This window comes from Aythya fuligula, chromosome 5 (genome assembly GCF_009819795.1).
Source record: "Aythya fuligula isolate bAytFul2 chromosome 5, bAytFul2.pri, whole genome shotgun sequence".
Classification (NCBI taxonomy): domain Eukaryota; kingdom Metazoa; phylum Chordata; class Aves; order Anseriformes; family Anatidae; genus Aythya; species Aythya fuligula.
Window position 1 is genome coordinate 19,478,047 of NC_045563.1, and position 21,855 is coordinate 19,499,901.

Below are 21,855 nucleotides of genomic sequence, written 5' to 3' on the forward strand. Positions count from 1 at the left end.
TGGCTCCCCACAAGCCCCCGTTTCCCCTCCTCTCCCTGGACCCCTGAGCCAAGCAGCTCCCTGGCACCAGGGAGGGCTCTTACCTGCACCAGCAAGCTGGAGGCCGTGGTGTAAGTGGTTTAAAACATGGCTTTTTACTACAATCACAGTGTCACAGGCTGGGCAGCAGCGTGGAGTGCGTGACAGCCCCGGGGCTGCCCCCTCTCCGCAAGCGCGTGGCGGGGCTGAGCCCCACGCACCCCAAAAAACAACAAACCAAACCAACAGGCAGCACCCCCGGCGTGCTGCGAAGGGCAGGCGGCACCCCAAAAATTGGGAAAAGGTTGGGGTCAGGCCCTGCGCGGAGGGGCGGTGAGGTGGCGGCCGGGCACGTGGGTCTTCCTGCGGTAGCGCTCGGGCGCCAGCAGCTCCAGCGTCAGCTCGGTGATGATGGCCGTGAGCCCCCAGACGCGGTGGGGGCCGTGGAGGAAAACGGGCAGGGTGTAGCCGTAGCGGCCCCCCGTGCGGAAATGCGTGTAGCCCTGGTTCTCCTCCCGCAGCAGGTGGGCCAGCGGCAGCGTGAAGGTCTCCGCCACCTGCGGGGACGGGGACACGCACGGGGATGGGGATGGAAGGGGGTCCGGAGCGCCCGTGTCCCCTCCCTGGCGTGTGGTCACCCACCTCCTCAGGGTTTGGGGACAGCTTCAGGTTCTCCAGGGGGCCCAGGTTGGCCACGACGGGGACCACCAGCATCCCTTGCTGGAAGGGAGCGGGCGGCAGAGGGGCAGGGAAGTGACAAGTGACAAAAGTTTGTCCCCACTCGCCTGGAGCCCCCACAGCCATCCCTGGACACCCGTGTGCCCCACGTCCCCGTCCCCTCTGTCCCACTTTTCTGCCCCATGTCCTACACAGCAACCACCCCGTCCACCACATCTCTGCCACTGTGTCCCCAGACACCCCTGACCCCATATCCCCACCACCACCTCACCCCTGACCCCAGTGTCCTCATCCCCAGGTCCCCAGTGCCCCCTGCCCCATCTCCCAGCCCCATGTCCCCTTACCCCCACATCCCTGTCACCGTGCCCCTGACCACCCCATACCCCCAGGCACCCCCGGGCCACCTCCCAGCCCCCCGTGTCCCCTCTATCCCTCTCCCCTTTCCCCCAACCCTCCTCCCCCGACCCCGCTGTCCCCGTCCCCGTGCCCCCAGCTCCCCCCCGCCGCCCCCCGGTGCCCGGTACCCGGTCGGGCAGACTTCTCAGCATGCCCCAGACGCTGCCCTCGCCCAGCTCCAGCCCCAGCTCCTCCCGCGTCTCCCGCAGCGCCGTGGCCACCGCGTCGCTGTCCGACGGCTCCCGTTTCCCCCCGGGGAAGCTGCGAGGAGCGGAGACGACGGAGGAACCGGAGGGGGGGGGATGACCGGAGGAAACCGGGGGGGGTACCGAAATCACCGACACCCCTTCCAAACTCACCTCACGTCGCCGCTGTGCGGCCCGGACAGGCGGCGGCAGCGCAGGGTGTAGAGCAGCGAGGGGCGGCCGCGCACCGAGCACAGCGGCACCAGCACCGCCGCCCCCGCCGCCGCCGCCGCCGCTCCGCCGCCCCCCGCCGCCGCCAGCAGCTCCCGGCAGCGCCGCTCGGTGCCGCCGCTCAGGTACCCCCGGCGCGGGGGGACGCGGCCCCAGCCCGGCCCCGCCATGGCGCCGCCGGGGGAAGGGGAGGGGAAAAAGGGCGAGGGGAGGGCGACCGGCACCGGCCCGGCCCCCCCCGGGGCTCCCGGGAGCGCCGCACCGCGGGAGGAGCGCGAGAAAATAGAGCGAGGGGCGTGCGGGGCTGCCGCTGGGTGTGAAACCCGGTCATGGGGTGCGCAGCGGTCCCGGGGGGGGGGGGTTGGAAACTTTCTGCTGGGTGTGCGAGATGGGCACGGGGCGTGCGGTGCTCGTGCTCGGTGGGTAACCCGGTCACAGGGCGAGCAGTGCTCCCAGCGGGAGTGTGACGGCTCCCGCTCGGTGTGTAACCCGGTCATGGGGTGTGCAGTGCTCCTAGGGGGCGTGCAACGCTCCTGCTGAGCGTGCAACGCAGTCACGGGGCGTGCAGTGCCCCCGCTGGGTGTGCAGAGCTGCCTGCTCGGCGTGTAAACCAGTTACTGGGTGTGCAGTGCTCCCCGGGGGTGTGCAACCCAGGCACAGGGCTCCTGCCGAGTGTGCAATGCCCCCAGTCGGTGTGCAACCCTCCCGCCAGGTGTGCAAAGCTCCCTGCTGCCACGGCGCCTTCTCACGGCCTGTGAGAGCCTCCTTCCACCTGGGGAAGACGCCTGCTGGGCGTGCAACCCTGGCAGCAGGTGTGCAAGCCGGGCACTAGGTGTGTTGCCCCCGGGCCGTCGCTTTCCCGCAGCCCGAGAGGTCGGCACGGCCGCTCGTTAAAACAAGGACACAGAGACGGAGCAGGGTCATGTTTCCGGGTGCCATTATCTTGGGGTGGAATTTCCGCTGCCGAAACAAAGCGGGGACACGGCTCCGGCGGCTGCGTCGGGGAAAGGGTGCTGGGGATCGGCTGGGATCAGCTGGGATGGGCTGGGGCAGCGCAGGTTCTCCTGCAGGAAGCCCCCGGCCCCACGACAGACACTCTCACACGGCCACCTTTTGTCTCTCAGGATGAAATGATTTTTAAAAAAACGGTATAGAAATCACAACTCTCGCATAATTCTTTGCCTCCGGAGCTCGGCCTCAGCTTCGCGATTCCGCTCGCAGCTTCTTCAGCGGAACCTCCTCTCCTCCCACACATATCGCTTCCCTGCGGGCACCTTGCGGAAAAACAGGCTGTTCCCTCGGCTCATGTTGCCCTGGAAGAGGACAGGGGTTAGTGCGGGGTGAAGCCGGGATGCTCCCAACCCCATCGCGGCCCCAGAAAACCGCAGGGCTCCCCCTGAGCCCACGGTCGTGGCCAGGGGGTGCGGCGGCCCCAGCCCCTCACCTCCTTGTGCAGCTGGCTCCAGCAGTCCAGCCAGGAGGAGTAGGTGGGTGCGTAGGGAAGCAGGCCCCCGGCCAGCCTGGGGAGGGGAGGAGAGCACCATGGGGTTATTTCCACCCGGGGCTGAGCAGGCGAGGTAAGACACAGCGCCCTGGGGCTGGGCTCAGGCATGCCCGGCTCCCTCCGAGCCCCCCAAGGCAGCGAGGGAGGGATCGAACCCACAGCCACAACGGGTTTGAAACCCTCCTGTACCACTCGGAGCTTTGGAAAGGCAGCTCTGGGGACCGATCCCGCGTGGATGGCTCTCGCTAACCCCTCTGGGCACGCATGCACCCTCGGGGGGAGCGCGGGAGGCGAGGGAGGTGGTGGCAGCACGCTCACCCGCAGTTATTGACGGCCATCAGGTTGGAGACCAGCACGAAGGGGTACGTCAGCATGCTGGCGAAGAACTGCGGGGGAAAAGCAGGGCTGCTCAGCACCTCCAGCCCCTCCAAGGAGCCTCCTGGGTGACAGTGTCACAAATGTGGGTGTGCAAACACCCAGACGGGGGCCGTACTTACTCCGGTGACTGCCTGCGAGTAGCTCTTCATCTCCGCCATGGAGACCTGGGGGAGGAGGGAGGCAGCTTCAGCCCCGATGCGGAGCAGGGACCTGCGTGCCCGCCCTCAGCCCAGCTGCCCCCGCACAGCACCGAGCCCCTACCCCGTTCTCCAGCGCATACGTGTTGATGAGGTAGGCCAGCATGTTGCAGAGCCAGAGCGACAGGATGTCTCCGAGGAGCCGGGGGATGAGGCCGCTGGAAGAGGAGAGAAGAGGCAGCGGGTTTAGGAACAGGAGGGGGCAGCCCCCTGCCCAACAGCTGGGTGAAACTGGGCAGCCCCGTGCCTTGGGATCACAGAGGCTTGGAAAAAAACAGCCTGTGTTGGCTGGAAGAAAGCACACATGATTGGGAGAAAAGGGCTGTGGTGACTCAGAGTGCCCCAAGCTGCCGGCTGTGGGAGGAGGATGAGAGTTTTAATGTCCCCAGGCACAATGTCCCCAGTGCACAACAGGCACTGCGCGCCAGAATTAGGGCCTGGTACAACTGGATGAGGAGATGGGAGGCTGGACAAAGCAAGAAACAACGAGCGAGGCTTGTGGGTTTTGGGGAGAGATCCTGCTGACCCCACAAATTCAACATCGAGAGCACTCACGCGAAGAATCCCAGGATGCCTTCTTCTCGGTAAATCGTGGCGAAGGCGCTTAGTGTCCCACTGGGCCAGGAGGGAAGAGCAGAGAGGTCACGCCACGCAGGGACACGGCACCCCACGGCTGTCCCCACGCCCCGTACCTGTACTTGGTCTCCCTGCCGATGAACTGCACCATGCATCGCAGGGTGATCACTGCGGGCAGAGCCAGGCGACGCGGGGTCAGCAGGGGACAAAGGGACGCTGCGTTGCGGTGGGGACACCACAGCACCCAGCGCCCGGGCTGTCCGTGGGGAGGAGCAGCAGCTAGAGAAGGCCGTGCGGGGGTACCTACCGTGGAATGGGTGGGTGATGAGGGTCGCGGCGGAGCGAGCAACCATCTCTCGGGAGGTCTGGAGGAGAAAGGGGCTGTGAGCAAGGGGAGGAAGGGCAGGAGAGAGCTGCCCAGCCCAGCACCCTCCTCTTCCTGCGCTCCTCACCTCCTTGAGGACCTGCTCCAGAGAGGACACATGCTCCTTCTTGCTGGCTCCTGGCTGGAGACGGGCAGAGGCGTCAGGCAGGGTACAGCACCCCAAAACTCACCCCATTCTCCTCAGGCACGGCTGCACAGCCCCCCAGCACCAGCCCCTCCAGCTCTGACAGCACCCTGCTTCTCCTCTCAAGCCTCACTGGGGCAGCACCAAGAGCCAGCTCCATGCTGGGCTGCTGCTGCTAATCCCCACGCCCGCAGGGCACGGCCTTGCCTGGCAGCAGCAGCTGCTGGGGACACAAGGGGAGGAGGAGGGGAGGGGAGGATTCACCACCAGAGCCTCCTCCAACGTACCTCAGCCTGCTCGGCGTCCTGGTACCGCTGCGGAGAGAAGGGCACATGGTCAGTGGGCACCACGGGAAGACACAGCCCTGCGTGGGCCGTTGCACGGGGCACGGTACCTGCAGCACTTTGCTGTGCACCACGGTGCCGATGGCGCTGGAGCAGAGCCGGGGGGTGAGGCCTTTGAAGAGTCCCGCTCTCCCGTCGACCTTCACGATGTGCTTGGCTGGGGGAGACGCGGGTCAGGCCGCGTCGGGGCCCCAAACCCGGAGGGCACACCCGCGGCCACCGGGCTCCCGGGGACGCTCACTCACCGTAGGCGAAGAGGCCGGGCAGCTGGTAGACCTGGCGGCCGAAGATGTTGCGGCCCAGCGTGGGGGGCAGCGGCTCGTAGCCAACCTGCGGGGAGAGGCGCGGCCCAGTCCCCGCCATCCCGGGCAGCCCGCGGGGCCCAGACCCGGCCCCAACACCCCCCCCCCCGGTACCGGTACCGATCCCGATCCCGGCGCCTTGCCCCGGTGCCGGTAACGCCGCCCCTTACCTGCACCAGCACCTTCACGTACATGAGCGGCTGCGACAGCACCGCCAGCCCCGAGCCCAGCAGCACCTGAGAGGCCGAGTCCGCCATCCTGCCGCTGCTCCCGCTGCCCCTCCTGCTGCCGCCCCGGCGCCACGGCCCAGAAGGACACGGCCGCCGCTTCCGCTTCCGCCCCCGGTACTTCCGCCGCGCCCGCCGCCCGCTTCCGGCCCGGGTTGCCATGGCAACGCGGCCTGCGCCACCGCCGCGGCCTTCGAGGCCTGAGGCGCCGCCATGGCGGCGGGGCCCGAGGGGCCACCGGGCGGGGGAGGTGGCGGCCCCCGGGGCCTGCGGGGAAAAGGGGAGCCCGGCAGGCACCGGGGGACGCGGCCCCGTTAGCGCCGGGCGCAGGCGTAGCAGCGGGGGCTGGCGGGGCCCAGCCGCCCCCCGCGACCACCGGCGGTGGCGGCTCCCGGTGTGGGCAGCACCACGGCCGCGCCCTGCGAGGAACTGGTGGTGGCGGCGGCGGTGGTGATTATGGCGGTGGTGGCACGGGCAGGGCCCACGGCCTTCGTGTCCCCCCGCAGCCGGGCGTCCCCCGCAGTGGCACCACGGCCGCGGGACCCCCTTCCCGCTGCAGCAGGGACGGGCGGACGGGGGACGGCTCCACGTGGCTGCTCAGGCTCCTCCGGCACCCCACGGCCTCCCCCGGCGGTGTTGGGGACCCGCGGTTGTCCCCGGGGTCTGAGGGACCACGGTGGCACCTGGGGGAGCGCAAAGGAGGGGCTCGGTGCAGCCCCCGCGGTGCCACCCGAGCTGGGAGCAGTGTGGGGACGCAGCCACGGGGCAGGGGAGGGGTGAACCGTGCTCACGGGGACACCGGCGGGGCTCTGGCGGATGGGGTTTGGCCGGTGCAGGGCATTCCTCGCCCTGCGGCTCCGCAGCCGCTTCCTCCGCCTCGGCTCCAGCCGCCCTGGGTGGCGGACCGGCACCAGCACCTCCTCCCGGGCACCTCGTCCCTCCCGTTCCCGGGAGCTCCCGGGCTGTGCCGGGGGTCCCTCGGACACGGAGCTGTCGGAGCCGCTGGTGCTGCATGAGGAAGAGGATGGCTGCTGCCTCCGCTGGGCCCGCCGGCCTCAAGGCAGTGTCACCGGGACGTACCTGGACTCGAGGTCTGAGGTGGGGACATCGCTCCAGCTCCCACCGGAGCCCAGCCGCCGCCGCAGCAGCGTGTGCACCTCTGCCAGGCACTGCTGGAACTGCGGGACAGAGCCAGCGTTACTGCCACCGCCACCACGGGGCGCGCCACCAGCCCTGGGCACCCACACACCCACCTTGGCAGAATCGGGGTCGCAGAAGTCCAGCAGGGTGTCGCAGAGGTGGTAGCCCAGCGATTTGAGGTCCTCCACGGTGAAGTGCGAGTTCCTCCCACCTGGAGGGGACACGGGATAAGAAAACGAGCAGCGGCTTCATGAGCCAGGACCCAGAGCCCATCCTCAGGGCTGAAATCCCATTCCCCAGCACAACGCTGTCCCCAGCGCCTCCGCATGGCCGCTCACCCAGCGTGGAGCCACCGAAGGCCGCCTCCATGGTGTAGCTGTTGGTGATGCCCAAACGCCACATGACGACCCTGCCTGTCCCCTCTTTGCTCTTCTGCACCTTGAACTTGCAGCTGGGGAAGGAAAACTGGGGCCGACACCAGGGTCAGCGCGGCGGGGGACACGCTGGATATCACCCCAGGGAGGTGATAAGGCAGAGCCCACCTTGTCGGGCGCGTTCTTGCTCAGCATCAGGGGGAAGACGCGCTCCAGGAACCGCGGCGCTGCCCCGGCCCGGCCCCCGTCGCAGCCGTACATGAAGACGTTGTTCTTGCGGCTGTGCCCGTGGAAGTCGCAGTACAGCACCACCTCCCGCTCCACCAGCAGCCTGCGGGCTCCCGTCAGGATGCGGCCACCAGCACCGGCCCGCCGGCTCCCCCGTGCGCCAGCCTCACCTCTCCACCATGGCCCGCAGGTGCCAGACGGCGGGGAAGGAGCCCCGGCACCCCGTCCTGTAGGCTCTGTTGGGGTCGCGGCCGGCCAGGGAGCAGCGCGAGTTGCCCACCACCACCCCGTCGGGGTTGAGCATGGGCACCACCTTGAAGACGAAGAGGCGGCGCAGGAGCCGGGCGTCGGGTGCGGCGCTGAGGACGAAGTCGAGGAAGCCCCGCATGGCCCAGGAGCCGCCGCTCTCACCGGGGTGCGCGCGGGCGCTCAGCACCACCGCCCGCTTGCCCGCGCCACCAGCCGGGCCGGTGATGGTCAGCAGGTAGACGGTGTTGCCGGCCAAGCTGCGGCACAGCGCCCGCACCGCGCAGTACCGCGAGCGCACCGGGTCGCCCACCACCGCCCGCAGGTAGCGCTGCAGGTCCGAGTAGGTGTAGGGGTAGGAGTGGGCCAAGTAGCAGGTGTCGGCATCGTGGGGGAAGCGCATGCTCCAGGAGAGGCAGAAGGTGGCCGGCTCCTCCCCGCCGCCCCGCCGGTAGTAGCGGACTTTGTCCCCGACGCGGCGCCAGCCGACGGCACGGCTGCGGGCGTCCCGCTGCGAGTAGAGCAGCGGCTGCATGCCCTCACCGTAGAGGCTCTTGGGCTTCGCCAGGTTGGCGATGGTGAAGCGGTAGACGGCGTCTCGCCGGGTGTTTTGCACGCGGAAATAAAACCACTGCGTGTGCTTGGCGGTGTACAAGTCCGGCCGCAGCGTCAGCACGTACTCGTAGGGACCCCTGCCCGGGGGGAAGGGCCACACTGCGGCACCCAGCCCTGCCGCCACGTCCCTCCAGCTGCCCCCACCCCGGCCCTGCTCTTACACCTTGACGGCTTTCTGGAGGTTGCCGCTCTCAAAGCGCGACTCGAACAGCAGCGTGGTGTCCTGGGGGCCCTCCAGGGCCACTGCCGGGGAGGAGAGGGGGCCCGGGGCCCCCCCGGCCCGAGCACGGGTGAAGCAGGAGCCTGGGGGCACTGAGGGACAGCGGGGTTCAGCACCTAAGGGGATGGCGTGGGGACGGGGAGGGTGCCAGCAGCACCCATGGGTGCTACCTGGGCTCAGGTGGTAGACGACGGTGCCCTGCTCCTCGCTGCTGCCCGCCAGCGCCTGCTCATGGCTCGAGGGCTGGCAGAAGGGCTCGGGTTCAGGGGGAACCCACTCTGGGGGGACACAGATGCGCTCCGCTGTCACCGCAGGGGTTGAGGACATGGGGATGAGGGCTGGAGAGGCCGGAGCGCTGCCTCACCGATGTGCTCGATGGCCTCCTTGATGACTTCGCACTCGATGGGCCACCGGGGAGTGGGCAGGGGTCCTCGCGCCGAGGGGAGGGCGAAGAGAGCCCGCGGCTCCCCGGGGAACCCCCAGCCCCCCGAGCGGCCCCGCTCCAGTGCCCTGGGGGCTGCAGGAGGGGCTGGGGGGCTCCCGGCTTCACCACACGGCACTGGCGGAGCACGGGCTGCAAATTTTGGGGACGACACTCCTGGTGTCACCCCCCAAACCACTCGCCACCCCCAGGCAGGGACAAGGACCCTGTGAGGGGTGACGCAGCCCCACAGCCCGGTGCCGGGGGGCTTCACTCACAGCTCAGCTCCTTCCCCACGCGCTGCCGGCAGCCGGGGCCGGCGCTGCCCAGGCCAGGCGCCTCGGCGTGGTGGCACTCGGGGTGTCCTCGTGGGGACACGGGGCTCTGCTTCCCACCCTTCTTCTGGCCTGGGGGAAGAGCCGTGCTGGAGCCCCAGCGGGGGAATTCTGCACCCCAGGGGATAAAGGGGGGGGGGGGACAGCCCCGGGCTCACCTCGGAAGTAGCCGTAGTAGCGCAGGTGGCAGCGCATGAAGCTGTCATAGGGCTCGGGGACCACCTGGGCAGTGCAGTGGGGTCAGGCCCTGCTTAGGGATCCCCCAGGGGCTGCAGCCAGCAGCCCTCCTCCCCCAAACCCCGGCCCTGACCTGCACAGTGGGGTACCCCGAGGGATCCATGGCCGCGAGCCGTGCCCGAGCCTCCTCCCGGCCCTGGCAGTGCAACAGGGCTCACAACGCGGTCGCTGAGCGACCGGTGGCAGCGGGGAGGGACGGGGCGGTCCCGGAGAGGAGCTGGGAAAGGAGCCAGAGGGATTTTGTTATCCCTGGAAGATACGCAGAGGAGCGGGGCCATGGCAAGGTTCCCCCCGTCCCCAAAGCGGGGGTGGTGCTCTGGCCCCAGCCTGCAATCCCACCCCGAACCACCCTCCTGCCGAGGGGCAGGGACAGCCCCCCTTCAAGCAGACAGCACGTCCCAAACTGCTACAATTTATTGGACAACGATTTGAGTCGTAAAGGGCTCTAAACTGTACAACTGTAAAAAAACAAAACAGAACAAAACAAAACAAAAAAAAAACAACAAAAGAGCGCCGCGCGCACGCGCCTCATGTGCTCGACGCGGTTTTCCTCCGCTTCAGCCGCGCTCGCCAGTCCTCTGGCAACGCCTCGAAGTTGGCGTTCCTCTCTGCCATGCCACTGCGGGGACAAAGCGGGGTGTCAGTGTGCGGGTGGTGCACGGGGACGCTCCCCAGCACCCCATCCCCTCATACTCCCAGCCAGAGACCCCAAATCCCGCTCCCTTTAAGGGGGAGGCAAATAAATGCCTGTCCATGTGAGCACCCAAGCAGCACGGCATGACGAAGTGCTGCCGGCTCTGGCACAGCCTCCCGGGCCCGTACCTGAGCAGCTGCTGCTGCTTCCACTCCTCGATGCGCCTCTGTGCCGTCGTCTCCCGGTCCTCCTCGCTGGAGCTGGAGTTCTCCTCCTCGTCCAGCTCCCGCTGGATGCTCTGCCACTTCTTCACCAGAGACGGCATTTTCGTCTTGCCCTTCTTGCCCTGTGCAGGAAATTCAAGTCCGTGGTGAGGGTGGGGGCAAGGAGCGGGCAAGAGGGCAAGGGAAGGGCGAAGGGACATCCTCCTACCTTGTCCTTCCGCCCCTTCCTCGGCTTCTCGGGCTTCTCAGGTGGCGGCGGCGCCTTGGGGGTGGGAGGCGGGGGCGTTTGGGGCGGCGGGGGGGGGCGGCGGCTGCTCGGCAGCGCTGGTGGTGGGCAGGGATCCGCGCGCCGGGGCCAGGGGCACAGCGGGGGCGGCGGTGAGGCTGGCAGGCACGGCACACTCCGAGTAGCTCATGAGGGAAGGCGCCGCGGGCGCCGTCACCCCCAAGTAGCCGGGCTGCATGGCCAGGCCAGCAGGCTGGGGGCCGGCGGCGTGTCCCGGCGCGAGGCGGAGGTTGGCGCGGCCTTGGAGCTCGCCCTGCAGCCGCTGGCGTGGCCGCAGGGAGGCGAGGGGCACGGCCGAAGGCTGGTACTTGCTGGCGGCCATGAGGGGCTGGCTGTAGATGACGGGGCAGCTGCCGATGGTGGCCGTTCGCTGCAGCAGCCCCGGGTTCATCTCGGCGGCTTTCCGCTTCTGAGGCTTGGCGGAGAGCAGCGGGGCAGGGCTGGGTTCGGCAGCTCCCTGCAAAGGACGGCAACGAGGTGAGAGCCCAGACAGGAGGGACAGAACCCAACAGGGCCAGGACTCGCCCCTCGCTCCCCTTTTACCACCACCCTCGCCCTCAAGTGCTTGGGGATCCAACACCAACACGGCACGCGTGCCTGCGCCGCTGCTCACCTGGCTGCTGCTGACAGCCGGGCGCAGGAGAGGCTTCAGGGGAGCGTCTTCTTCTGTTCCCGGGGCAGGCGGCTCCTCGCCCCCCTCGTCTTCCATCTCCACTTCCTGGATCTCGCCGTCTTCTCCAGGCGGTGGCGGGGGTGGTGGCGGCGGCGGCGGGGGCGAATCTGGTGGAGGCGGAGGCGGCGGAGGCATTTCCAAAGGCAAGGGAGGTTGGAGGACCGGGACAGAGGACTGAAGCAGAGTCCAAAATGGAGTGAGCGGCATGAGAGACGTAGCAGGGACTTGGCCTGAGAAGGATTCTTTACAAAGGGAGCCTGAAGAATACATATTGACACAGGCTTGAAAACCCACGCTACTGACCGCGCTGCCGCTCCTGCTGCCAGCACGGGCGCGTGCTGCCTCCTTCCAAGGCCCTGCCGCAGAACGGGGAGGCGGAGGCCAGGCTACGAGCTCAGCCCCACAGCACCCCGCCTTCCCCGGCTCCGCTGGGACGGCCACAACCGACGGGGACGGCTCAGACACAGGAGCGGTGCCTGCCCCGGCTCGGCTAACGCTACTGTGAGCGAGGCGCCCGGTGAGGGAGGTGGTAGCCTCCCGCCAGTACAGCAGGACACATGCCGCGTGTCTGCATGGACGGGAACCTGCTCCTGGGGAGCACAAAACCCAGCATCCCCCCCCCCCCTTCTCCTCCCGCCCCCGTGCTGTACCTGCGGAGCGCTCGGCGGCATCTCCGGCGCGCTCTCCTTTCTCTTTGGGGGGTGGTTTAGGAGGACCGTCGGCTTTTCTGTTGGTGCTCTGCTGTCCTTCGTCTTCGTCCTCCCCGTCGGGGAACTCCCATTGCGACTCTCCTGAGTGCTCGTTAACATAGAAATAGCGTCTATGCTCCCTAAATCACAAGAAAGAAAACGAGTCTTTACTTTCCCTCCCCGTGTAGCGACACTCCCGAGGCGGGCCTGCCCACGACAGCAGTGTGCTCTCGCAGGGAAGACCCTCTGCAGCTGGGCTGCCACTCTCAAACGCAACAAACAACTTTGAGGACAGAGGCAGGAGAGGCCCGAGCCGGCTCGCTCAAAGCGACTCGCACCGCTGGCTGCGTGAACACCGCTGAGCCCCCCGCTCCGGGGAGGGGAGGGCTGAGAAAGCAGGCCAGCGTGCAGCAGAGCGAGGTCGGGCTAGCACCGGGACTTTCAGCCACTGCCTTGGCTCAAAGTCGCCCTCCAAGAAGGGGCACCGGGGAACAGCCCAGTGAGAGAAGCGGCTGCCCCCCTAGCCCACGGTGCGTGGAGGTCGCTTTTATGATACTCTTGGTGTCAAACATACAGTGAATGCTAGAGAGAGGGAGCGGATCTGGGAGCTGAAAAACAAAAGAGCAAAGATTTCAAATAAAGGAAAATTAATCAAGAAAGCCAAATAGAAAAAGAAATGTTTGGGTCTGACCTGCTGGCAGGAGACAGAAATCTTGTTCTTCATTCCGTCGGTGAGTTGAAGTTTGTCCTTTGTCAGAGCTGTTGGTCAGAAGAGGTGATCCAGAGATCCTGCAAAGTTCACAGAGCTCTCGCATGCGCGACCCCCCAGGCCCGCCCTCCGCAGCGCTTTACACTCGCGAGAGTGAACACCAGCTCTGTCCAATCAGTGAATCGGCTCCGTCTCAAAGCACTGAGCTCTCGCTTTGCATTCTCCAATTTGGCGGCTGGCCCCAACTCTGTAAGTGCCGGAAGTTGCTCTGCCTGCCCAGCACCGCTAACGGAGTCTCCGAGAGGGACGGCGCCACGTCGTTTCAGGTGGTGATGGTCACAAATCATGTCTGAGATGTCAGAGATGAAAGGTGAGAAAGGTAGGAGAGCGCGTACCTGTCCCAGTGGCAGGACCAGCCTTTAGGGGTGGCGTTTATTTCGTATTGTTTTAGCTGTTCGGCTGCGTCTTGAAGTTTGCGTTTGAGGTAGTTTCCATTGAGAGCACCTTCTCGCCAGTCTGCAATGCGGGTCTAGAGGGCAAGAACCGGGGGAAGCCGTTGAGGGGGGCTGCAAGCGGCCCTCGGGACAGGACTCGAGGTCCAGGAGGCTCCCTTACGGCACGGGACGCGGGGGGCCAGGAGGAAGAGACCGCCTCCGCGCAAAGCCATGCTCGCCCCCCGCGGAGGAAGGGCCCTGCGGCGCAGGAGGCGGGCGGGCGGGCGCGCGGCACCGCCACGAGCTTCACGCAGCACCGGCCCTCGGCGCTCGAGCGGCGGACAGTATCTGATCCGCTTCGGGACGGAAGGCCGGAGCGAGGGGCGAAGGCTTGGTTACCTCTGTCTGCAACAGCAACATGTGGAAGTTGGAGATAGATTGTCTGTTGATGCCCAGGAACTCCAATTTACTAGTCAGAGTGTTTGCCAGCTCTCCGATCTGAAACTGCCAGGGAGAAAGGGGAAAGAGTCAAGAGCCGCGCTCGGGCGGCGTCACAAGGCTGCTGCGCCCGCTGCAGCCCCGCGGCTCGAGGACATCCCGGGGGCTCTCCGCGGTCCTTCGGCACGGCTGGGTGAGGAAATCCCCCTGGAACCGGCATGGGCTGCCCCCTCCTTCGAGCCCGCTCCCTCCCGCGCCCCCCGGGATGGGATCTGCGCGGGGTGGCCCCTCTGGGCGAGCCCCTTTCTGCATGGCGGCCCCCAGCTCCAAACCAGCCAACGGCTCGGTGCGCTCCGGCTTTGGAGTCACGGCAGAGCTACTGCCACAGCACAAAACGTGCAATAAAAGTCTTTCAGTTGCTTCCCAAAGGAAATGGGCCGGGACGTATCCGCAGCCTTTGTAAATCACCACTCCCCACGGAACTAGCTGGGAGTGCGGAGGGAGCTGCTGTGCCCGCTCTGCATTTACTCAGGAGCTGGGCCAGGGCTGTGTTAAGATCCAGACCTGCCCGCAGTGACCGGGGGCTCAACCCCAGCACTCTGCAGGAGTGGGAACTCCGCGATGGGCGCAGCACTGGGACGTGACCAAAGGGAAGGGGCTAAGAGCAAGTAATGAGCCAGGAAGTGATCGAGGGCAGCACAGATGCCTCTGAGGACATCGTGACTGATTGCTTCAAGGACGGCTCTGAAACAATTTTTGTTTTCCGTCATTCTTCAGCAGAGGCTTTGGAAGGTCCCCAAAGCCAACAATGTGGCGCCTGTCCCCAGGGACAGGGCTGGGCCGGGCTGACGAGCCGTGCTAGAGGAGCCCGAGGCAGGGAAATGAATTCCCACACCGACATCCCTACGAGAAGCCGGGAAGGTCCCACATCTGAGGGCGGCTCCGCAGCGGAGGATCTCCTACGAACCAGAGGCTGGCAGGAGAGAGACAACCCCGAACCGACGAAGCGAGCGGTACAAATTACCCGAGGAGATGGCATTCCTCCAACAGCGCTAGAGGGCTCCTGCACGTGAAACCACCACGCTACGGCAACCAGTCCGTCACACAGAGCACCTCCAGCACCAGAAGAAAAGGTGACAGCAAATGTGACGGTTTGAAAGGCTGTCGGCAGCCGGCTGGGACACAGCAGCCAGCGCGCGTGATCCTCGCTGCAGGCTTTTTTTTTTATAAATAAATTAAAAAACCACAAAAGCCTCATGGATATGCTACGCTAGAGGAGGCTCGCTGGTTCTGTGCAGAGAACATCACATCTCAAAACTCGTTAAGAGTTGTTTTTTTATGGGACAGAGGCTAAATCTGTCACCAGGATGGTAAAGCTCTTTCTCTCTGTAAAAGTGATTAAATGAGGGGAAATAAGGACTAAGAAATAAGTGCGAGGTTTCTCTGCAGAAGGTTTCTACTGGGGTTCTACCATGAGCTGGCAATTCCCCATCCATAAAGGACATCCATAAGGAAATGGCATCCATAAAGGACACGGCCAACAGAGGCAACAAACTTTGCAAACGGAATGAAATCACTCAGGAGTCGAATTTAATGCCGCAGATCTCACAGTAGTGAGCGGCTGGGGAGTGAAGGGGACAGGTTGGGACGGACAAAGATCTCCTCTGGCACTCTGCGTAACCATCACCCAGCACCTGCAGCTCTGCGTGCAACTGATGCAGCTCCGGGAGGAGCTCTGGGAATTGTTCAGCCACAGTCAGCAAGGCAAACTGAGCCCCTGAAGAGAAAATATCAGAACGATGGTGCAGAAATGCCCGGGGCTTCCCCAGTTTGCACCTAACAGCCAACTGCTGCTTCGTAAAGTAACGCCAGGTACAGGGCAGAACCTGAACACTGGCAGCCTCCGGACACAGAGGTTACGGACGAGGAGTCTTCGGCCTGGAGGCAGGACGGTAACGGCGTTAGTATCAACAAGTCAAGACAAAAGCGTTTGCTCTCTCTTGTGACAAGACCCAGGGGCCGTTCTTTGTGCCCCCACCCCCCTTTTTTTTTTCTTTTAAGAGGCTCTCTCAAGACTTTGCTGCTGGCTCCTGCTGGAGACAGGATACGGAGCGACAGAGATGCTGGCCCAATCCTGCACAGCTGCTCTTTCACGAGGCAAGCTGTTCCTGCAGCCTGAGGTGTCAAAACTGCCCCCACCTTCCCCAAAAACAGCCAAAGCCCCAGCACCGACTGCCTGGAGGGGGCCAAGGCACCCAACAGCCCCGCAGCACTGGGGGGAGCACCCTGCCGCTGTCCCCGCCATGTGCCGAACGCGGTCTCACGCGCGCACACCTGCATTACCTTTAGGTCCTGCTCCTCTTCTTCTATTTTTGGTGCCCCTTGTGCTTTGGCTTTCTCCTGGGGCTCCTCAGACTCTGCCTCTTTGTCTGAATGCACATCAGGTGCTTCCGTGCCCGCGGCTGCAGGAGAAGAAACGAGAGGTGAACCTCGTGTCCTGCCGCCACCGCGGCGCTGCCCGGGCTCCACGCGCCGCTGCCAGAGCCAAAGCCCGCTGCTGGGAAAAAAAAAAAGCCTGAAACCAAACGCAGAGAGGGCTGCAGACCCTCTATGTCAGATGGCCATGGTTCTTCCAGAAGAACAGGAAACGGTGAATTACAGCTGCTAGGATGTGAGGACAGGAAGAGCAACAGAGAGCCTGCAGCAAAGGTTGAAGGAAGTGCAGGGAGAGCCAGCCGCCGGGCGGGCAATCAGGAAACTCCTGCAGCTTAATAATTCGTCAGCAAGACGTGTCACATGTTAAGCAGGTTGAGGCAATTGTCAGAGAGACCAGAGTACTCCCAAAAAGCTGCTTTTTGACCATAACGTCCTGTTTGGGCAAGATCACAGGACGGCAGCAACTCAGTAACTGCCCGAGTGCCAGGGACCCCAACCAAAAGCCCTCAGGTTAAAGCAACGCGCTCCTGGTGCTCGATCCCCTTGCTACCCCCCAGTACAGGGTGCAGACAGACATTACACAGGTTGCAGTAACAGCTTCACATTCCCTTGGGATGCCAAGTGGGAAAATAGCACTGCTGCATGACAGCCGGTCCCAGGCACATTCTGTCTGCGAGCCCACGAGGGACAGGGAAAAGCCCCGTGGCAAAACCCCTGTGGCAAAACCAGCCCCTGGGGGCCACCCGGACACACACAGTCACCGATTTCGTGCAAGCTCCACAGCGAGGCTCCTGATCACACCCCTGCATGAGGCACGCACACGTCAGGGTCACAGCAGCCCCTAACCAGGCTCACGCCGCCTCCCGCTGCAGCAGGACGCAGCCTGCTATGGGCACAGGGCACTTCCACACCCGATTTCACTAGAAAAAGCTGATGGCTCTTATTTGGCAAGTTTTGTGTTCAAGAGGGGCTGCGCTGCTCCGTTACGAGGCAGGCAGGTGCTGGCCTGAAGCTGCACTCCCAGGAGGGGTTGGCAGCCAGGCACGCGCCGTTTGTTCTCCCAAAGTGTTTTGAGGAGAGCTGGGGAGCTTCCAGCCACCGGAGCACGCGCTGCAGCGGCCATGACCGTGCCATTTCCCCGAGGCAATAAATCTATGTGGTGCTCTGCAACGCCCACTGGGCAGAGGTCCCTGAAAGGCCTCTTGGCACCACACGGGAAGCGGAGAGCTCAGGGGCACACGAGCAGCTCCGTGGGCATTCAGTAAGGCGCAGGGTACGGGGTGGTCGCTGCTCAGGCACCTCTCCTGAAACAGCCTCGTAGGAACGAGGGGCATCTCGCAGCGAGGTCCTGCCTTAGGTTTGTACGCACTGGGTGCAGAGCCGGATGGCTCTCAGGGGACATCTCAGCTGCTAAAACACAGCGACTGCTCCCCCACAACACACAGACAGAGCTTACAGAGGAGGTAACAGCTCCCGACATAGCCTAGTTAGGGTTCAGAGCATCGGGAGGAAAGCAGAAGGCAGCAGGGCATGAAGCCACCGCTCCCCACACTTTTGCTTTCTCTTTTCCAATAACACGCCCAGTATCGGCGTTCTGCTAAATATTTTAGCTAGAGAAGAAAGCAGAGGATTTGGCAGAGCACCTCGTTGTCCCTGTGCCCGTGGGACTCTCACCCCGCGGCCGGGCCCTCCTGCCCCGCGCACGTACCTCGCCTCCCGGCACCGCTACGCGCCGCACGGGGCTGCGGGCCAGCCGCATCTTCAGGGGGAAGAGGCCCCGGCAGGAGAGGGCTGCGGCCTTTCCAAGCACCCGCGCCTCCCTCCAAAGGGAGCCTTTCGAATTACCTGCTTCTCCCGCCTCCGGGCTCTCCCGGCCCGTTTTGCTGGAGCCTCGACTAGTGGATTCGGGGCTGGCAGCTCCCACAAACAGTTTCCATTTCCCTCGCTTGGAGGCCAGCCTGCGGGTCGCATCCTGCGAGGCCGACTGGCTCCCGTCAGAGAGCGGGCTGGAGCCTGAAACGCTGCCGTCTCCTTCCTCCAAGGCACGCAGCTCTGCCTGTGGAGACACAAGCCGGTGAGCTGCGCTGTAGGGTCCTAAACCGCCCCAGGAAGACAACCATGGGTGTGAGTTGTGTGTGAAAGGGAAACGGCTGCTCTAATCAGGATGTGGCGTTAACGGCAGCGAACATGGAGCAACAGCTCCAGGACTGCCAGGGGAGCAGCTGAACACAGCCACAGCTGATCGAGCTTCCAGCTCTGCAAGGAGCCCGACCGGGAGCAGCAGGGGATGAGCTGGGTCCTCTCCCAAAGGGCTCGGGGAGGGACGCGAGCGTCTGCTGCTCCTGGGTCTTTCCTAGCTGCTATTTGGCTGCACCCGCAGCCTTATTCGCAGCCTTATTCACGTGACAAAGAACTTCCTGTACCTTCTTTCTCTCCAGCACCATCTCCAGTTCGAGCGTGTCTTGCTCCTCCTCTTCCTCCCCGCTCTCCCCCGATTGCACCACGCTGCACAGCTCCTCCTGCAGCGTGTCCTCCAGGGGGTCCCTGCCAGCTTCGGGCTCTTCAGGAGCAGCAGCAGCAGCAGCCACCGCCGCCGCCTCCTCTGCTTTCGCCTCCTCTTCCGGGGGCGGCTCGACTTCCTCTTTGCAGATCACCTTTCTCCGCCAGCGCTCCTCTTCCTCCTTCACCACATCTGGCAGGAGCGGCGCCAGGAGGGCCGCGGCCACCCCTTTCTTCTCCTCCTCGCTGTTGGAGAGCGCCTGCACGCCTTCATTCACCTCCTGCGGGGTCCAAGAGCCACGTCAGCCTGCGGGCAGCAGCTCCGCACACCCCTGGCCTGAGCCCTGCTCACCCCACTCACCTTCTTCACCGGCTTGGCCAGGCCGGCCCCGCGGCCGCCCGCTGCGGCCCCTTTCTCCTGCGGGTACAGCTCCGCAGACGCCGCGAAGCTCCCGTTGGCACCCGCTGCTGCAGCACTGAGGAGGAAGAGGAGCAGTGAGGGGCCGCTGTGGGGACGCAGCCCCACTGTTTCCACGCAGCCGAGCTCGCCCTCACCTGTGCTGGTAGTGCTGCAGGCCCTGAACCTGCGCCGCCAGGTACTGCGGCAGCTCCCAGGTCACCTCGTTGCTCTGCGTGTTCCAGTAGTAGTAGCAGCCCGTGTTCTCGTCCCACACCTCCTGCCAGTCGCCCATCTCCAGTTCTCCCACTGTTGGTGGGGTGAGGACGAGTCGGTCACTCGCAGGACACCCCCATCGCATCCCCAAGACTCTTGTCACCCCCCCTTTAATTCCGCCACCTCCCCGGGTTCCCCGTGTAGTCACGGCCCCGGCGGCGAGCGCTCACCTCCCGCCAGCGAGCACTGGGTGTCGTACTGCCACTCGGGGGCCGGCGCCGCGTCCGTGCCGTTGGCGCTGGCGGTGCCGGTGCCGGCGGGCTGCCCAGCGCTCGGCTCCTTGGGCTCGGGGCGGGGAGGCGTGGGGGGAGGCACAGCAGCAGGCTCAGCGGGCTGCGGGGGGGCCGTGATGGCGTCGATCTCCTTTAAAAACAAGGCAGCCAGGCGAGTCAAAGCCGCGGGCGAGGGAGAGCGGAGCGGGAGGGTGGCATCCAGGAGCCGCCCGCTCCCCGCCGCGGCTCCCTCTGGCAGGGGGAAGCCCCCGGAGCCCCCCGCTCACCGCCAGGAAGTTTGCCAGCGTGCTGTCGATGTCGGCCGAGTTGTTTCCGTTCGCGTCCCCGGAGCGCGCCGACTTCTCGGCAGCTTCGCCCTCCTCATCGTCACTGTCTGCGTAGGCGCCGAGCAGGCACAGGCCGCCTGGCCGGGGAGAGGGGACCCTCAGCGGGGAGGGGATGGGGACCCCGCAAAAGGAGCGCCCCCCCAGATGGGTTTTTTCCTGGATTGGGGGGGCACAGGCAGGAGAAACGAGGAGCAGAGAGTGCCCCTCGACGTGGCGGGCATCGTATCCCACCCGCAAACCGAGGGGGCATCGACCCACCCCCGAAAAACTGAAGGAAGAGGGAAAAAATCTCTTACCAAAAAAAAAAAAAGGAAACAAAAAATGTGTATGCACAAAAAACAACAACAACAACAACAACAAAAAAACAACAAATACACACCAAAATAATAGGTGGAAAAACAGCATCTGCCACCCCAAACTGCTGAGGGGGATCAGCCATGCAGCACTTGGGGGGGCACCCCAAAAATCAGTGAAGGGGGGCGGGGGGCAATAACCCTGCTCCCCCATCCTCCCCAATAAAAAGGCATCTGGGGGGTGAGAGAGACGTTGCACTGCGCCACATAAAAGGGGCTTAAAGGGTGAGATTACGCTACTTATTTAAAAAAAAAAAAACATGTAAATAATGAAAAAATAATTATTTAAAAATTAATTTATGCAAAAATAATTCATGCAAAAAATAATTTATGGAATATATAAAGAAAAAGAGGGAGTTCACAAATACAATCGATGAAAAAATAATCAGTAAAAAAGTCAATTAATACAACCACCCGGTTCTATAAAGAAAAAAAGGGGGGTTAAAAATATATATTTAACACAAAAATAACGAGTTTAAAAAGTTATTGTATACAACCACCCCGTTATATAAAGAAAAAGAGCGGGCAAGGAATATATAAACAATAGAAAAACGGTTATTAGATAAAGTTAATTTATACAACCGCCCTGTTGTATAAGGAAAACGGGGCGGGGGGGGATAACATTAAAACCACAGAAGGTCGCGGTGTGTCTCCGGGGGGTCAGCAGGGTGGGTTTTTGGGGTCCCCCCCCCCTTACCTGTGGGCTTGACGGCGGCGGGCGCGGGGGGCGGCGGGTGGGGGGCGCTGCGGGGCGGCTCCGGCCCCGCCTCGGGCTCGTCTGCGGGGGGAAGGGGCACAAAGGGGGGGGTCACGGCCAAAGCCCGGGGCACCCCGAGGGGGGACACGGGGCCGAAGCGGCCTCCGAGACACAAAGGCGTCGCCCTTTTGCCCGGAGGGGAGAGGAAATGGGGGAGGGGGGGGGGTTTACCCGGCTCCGAGCCCGACTCCGCGCCCTCGGGGGGCTGCGGCGCCGGCCCCGCGTCCTCCCGGCGGGGGGCGGGCGGGGAGAGCTGCAGGATGGGGCGGCGGCACGGAGCGCTGCGGGACTTCTTGCCCATGGCGGCGAGAGAGAGGCAGGGAGGGAGGGGAAGGAGGAGGAGGAGGAGGAGGAGGAGGAGGAAGAGGCGTGCTGCGTCACCGCGCCCGGTGGGGGCGGGGGGACACGCCCGGAGGGGGCGGTCCTCCAACGGGTACGGCCCTATAGCGGGTAGGGCCCTATAGGGAGCATGGCCCTATAGCTGGTATGGTGCTATGGTGAGTAGGGCTCCCTATGGCAAGTATGGTCCCCTATAGGGAGCATGGCCCCATAGCAGGTATGGTCTGCCCTAGTGAGTATGGTCCCCTACAGTAAGTATGGTCCCCTACAGTGAGCGTGGCCCCATAGCAGGTATAGTACTATAGTGGGTATGGCCCCATAGCGAGTATGGCTCCCTATGGGAAGTATAGTCCCCTATGGTAAGTATGACCCCATAGCAGGTGTGGCTCCAGCCCCCCTATAGCAAGTATGGTCCCAGAGGGAGTCCAGCTCCCTATAGTGAGGCCAACCCTATAGCTAGTCCAGCCCCATAGTGGGGGTTGCAGCTTAATCCTGCCCCCACAGTGCAAACCACTGTTTAGGGTCATAGCTTGATCCTACCCCATAAGCAGGGTCCTGCCCCAAAGCTCTGTCCTGCTCCCCTAAGCAACAGTCCCTATAGTGAGTGCTGCCCTACAGCACCATATCACCTAAGGATGTTCCCACCACACTGCCCTACAGGGCTGTAAGCCCCATTCTACCCCCACACACGCCCTTAGGGCTGTAACTGTTCTGCCCTATAGTGCTACCCCCACAGCTGCCTTGCAGTGAGGTTGATGCTGCCCTGGCCTGTAGTGTGTGCAGTAGTACAG

At 64.3% G+C, this 21,855-nt stretch overlaps 4 protein-coding genes across 4 annotated transcripts; all 4 read right to left on the bottom strand.

Moving 5' to 3' along the window:
- Positions 1-111: 111 nt before the first annotated feature.
- NUDT8 (nudix hydrolase 8) lies at positions 112-1,555 on the bottom strand (the record flags this gene model as incomplete). The annotated part of the gene is made up of 4 exons (XM_032187923.1): positions 112-575; positions 661-738; positions 1,221-1,353; positions 1,452-1,555. Coding segments are annotated over 4 exons (561 nt in total), but the record flags the coding sequence as incomplete, so codon positions are not given.
- An 861-nt stretch (positions 1,556-2,416) lies between these two features.
- Positions 2,417-5,642, bottom strand: MTCH2 (mitochondrial carrier 2). The gene is made up of 13 exons (XM_032189130.1): positions 5,489-5,642; positions 5,262-5,346; positions 5,067-5,173; positions 4,960-4,986; positions 4,616-4,669; positions 4,471-4,528; positions 4,280-4,331; positions 4,143-4,202; positions 3,652-3,745; positions 3,510-3,554; positions 3,331-3,398; positions 2,953-3,028; positions 2,417-2,821 (listed from the first exon to the last, which is right to left on the bottom strand). Exons 1-13 carry the CDS (start codon positions 5,573-5,575, stop codon positions 2,735-2,737), a joined length of 900 nt encoding a protein of 299 aa, XP_032045021.1. The 5' UTR covers positions 5,576-5,642; the 3' UTR covers positions 2,417-2,734.
- Positions 5,643-5,859: 217 nt separating this feature from the next.
- AGBL2 (ATP/GTP binding protein like 2) lies at positions 5,860-9,464 on the bottom strand. The gene is made up of 11 exons (XM_032187924.1): positions 9,435-9,464; positions 9,129-9,346; positions 8,733-8,878; positions 8,539-8,646; positions 8,310-8,460; positions 7,458-8,225; positions 7,228-7,390; positions 7,024-7,150; positions 6,799-6,896; positions 6,626-6,723; positions 5,860-6,553 (listed from the first exon to the last, which is right to left on the bottom strand). The coding sequence occupies exons 1-11, from the start codon at positions 9,462-9,464 to the stop codon at positions 5,860-5,862; spliced, it is 2,601 nt and encodes an 866-aa protein (XP_032043815.1).
- A 293-nt stretch (positions 9,465-9,757) lies between these two features.
- FNBP4 (formin binding protein 4) lies at positions 9,758-21,034 on the bottom strand. Its single transcript, XM_032189098.1, is given in 17 exon segments — positions 9,758-9,980; positions 10,184-10,341; positions 10,428-10,523; positions 10,525-10,962; positions 11,119-11,435; positions 11,829-12,007; positions 12,972-13,105; positions 13,410-13,514; positions 15,792-15,910; positions 17,730-17,940; positions 18,308-18,664; positions 18,745-18,859; positions 18,939-19,089; positions 19,227-19,419; positions 19,556-19,692; positions 20,666-20,746; positions 20,897-21,034. Coding segments are annotated over 17 exon segments (3,012 nt in total). The 5' UTR covers positions 21,027-21,034; the 3' UTR covers positions 9,758-9,889.
- Positions 21,035-21,855: the final 821 nt, after the last annotated feature.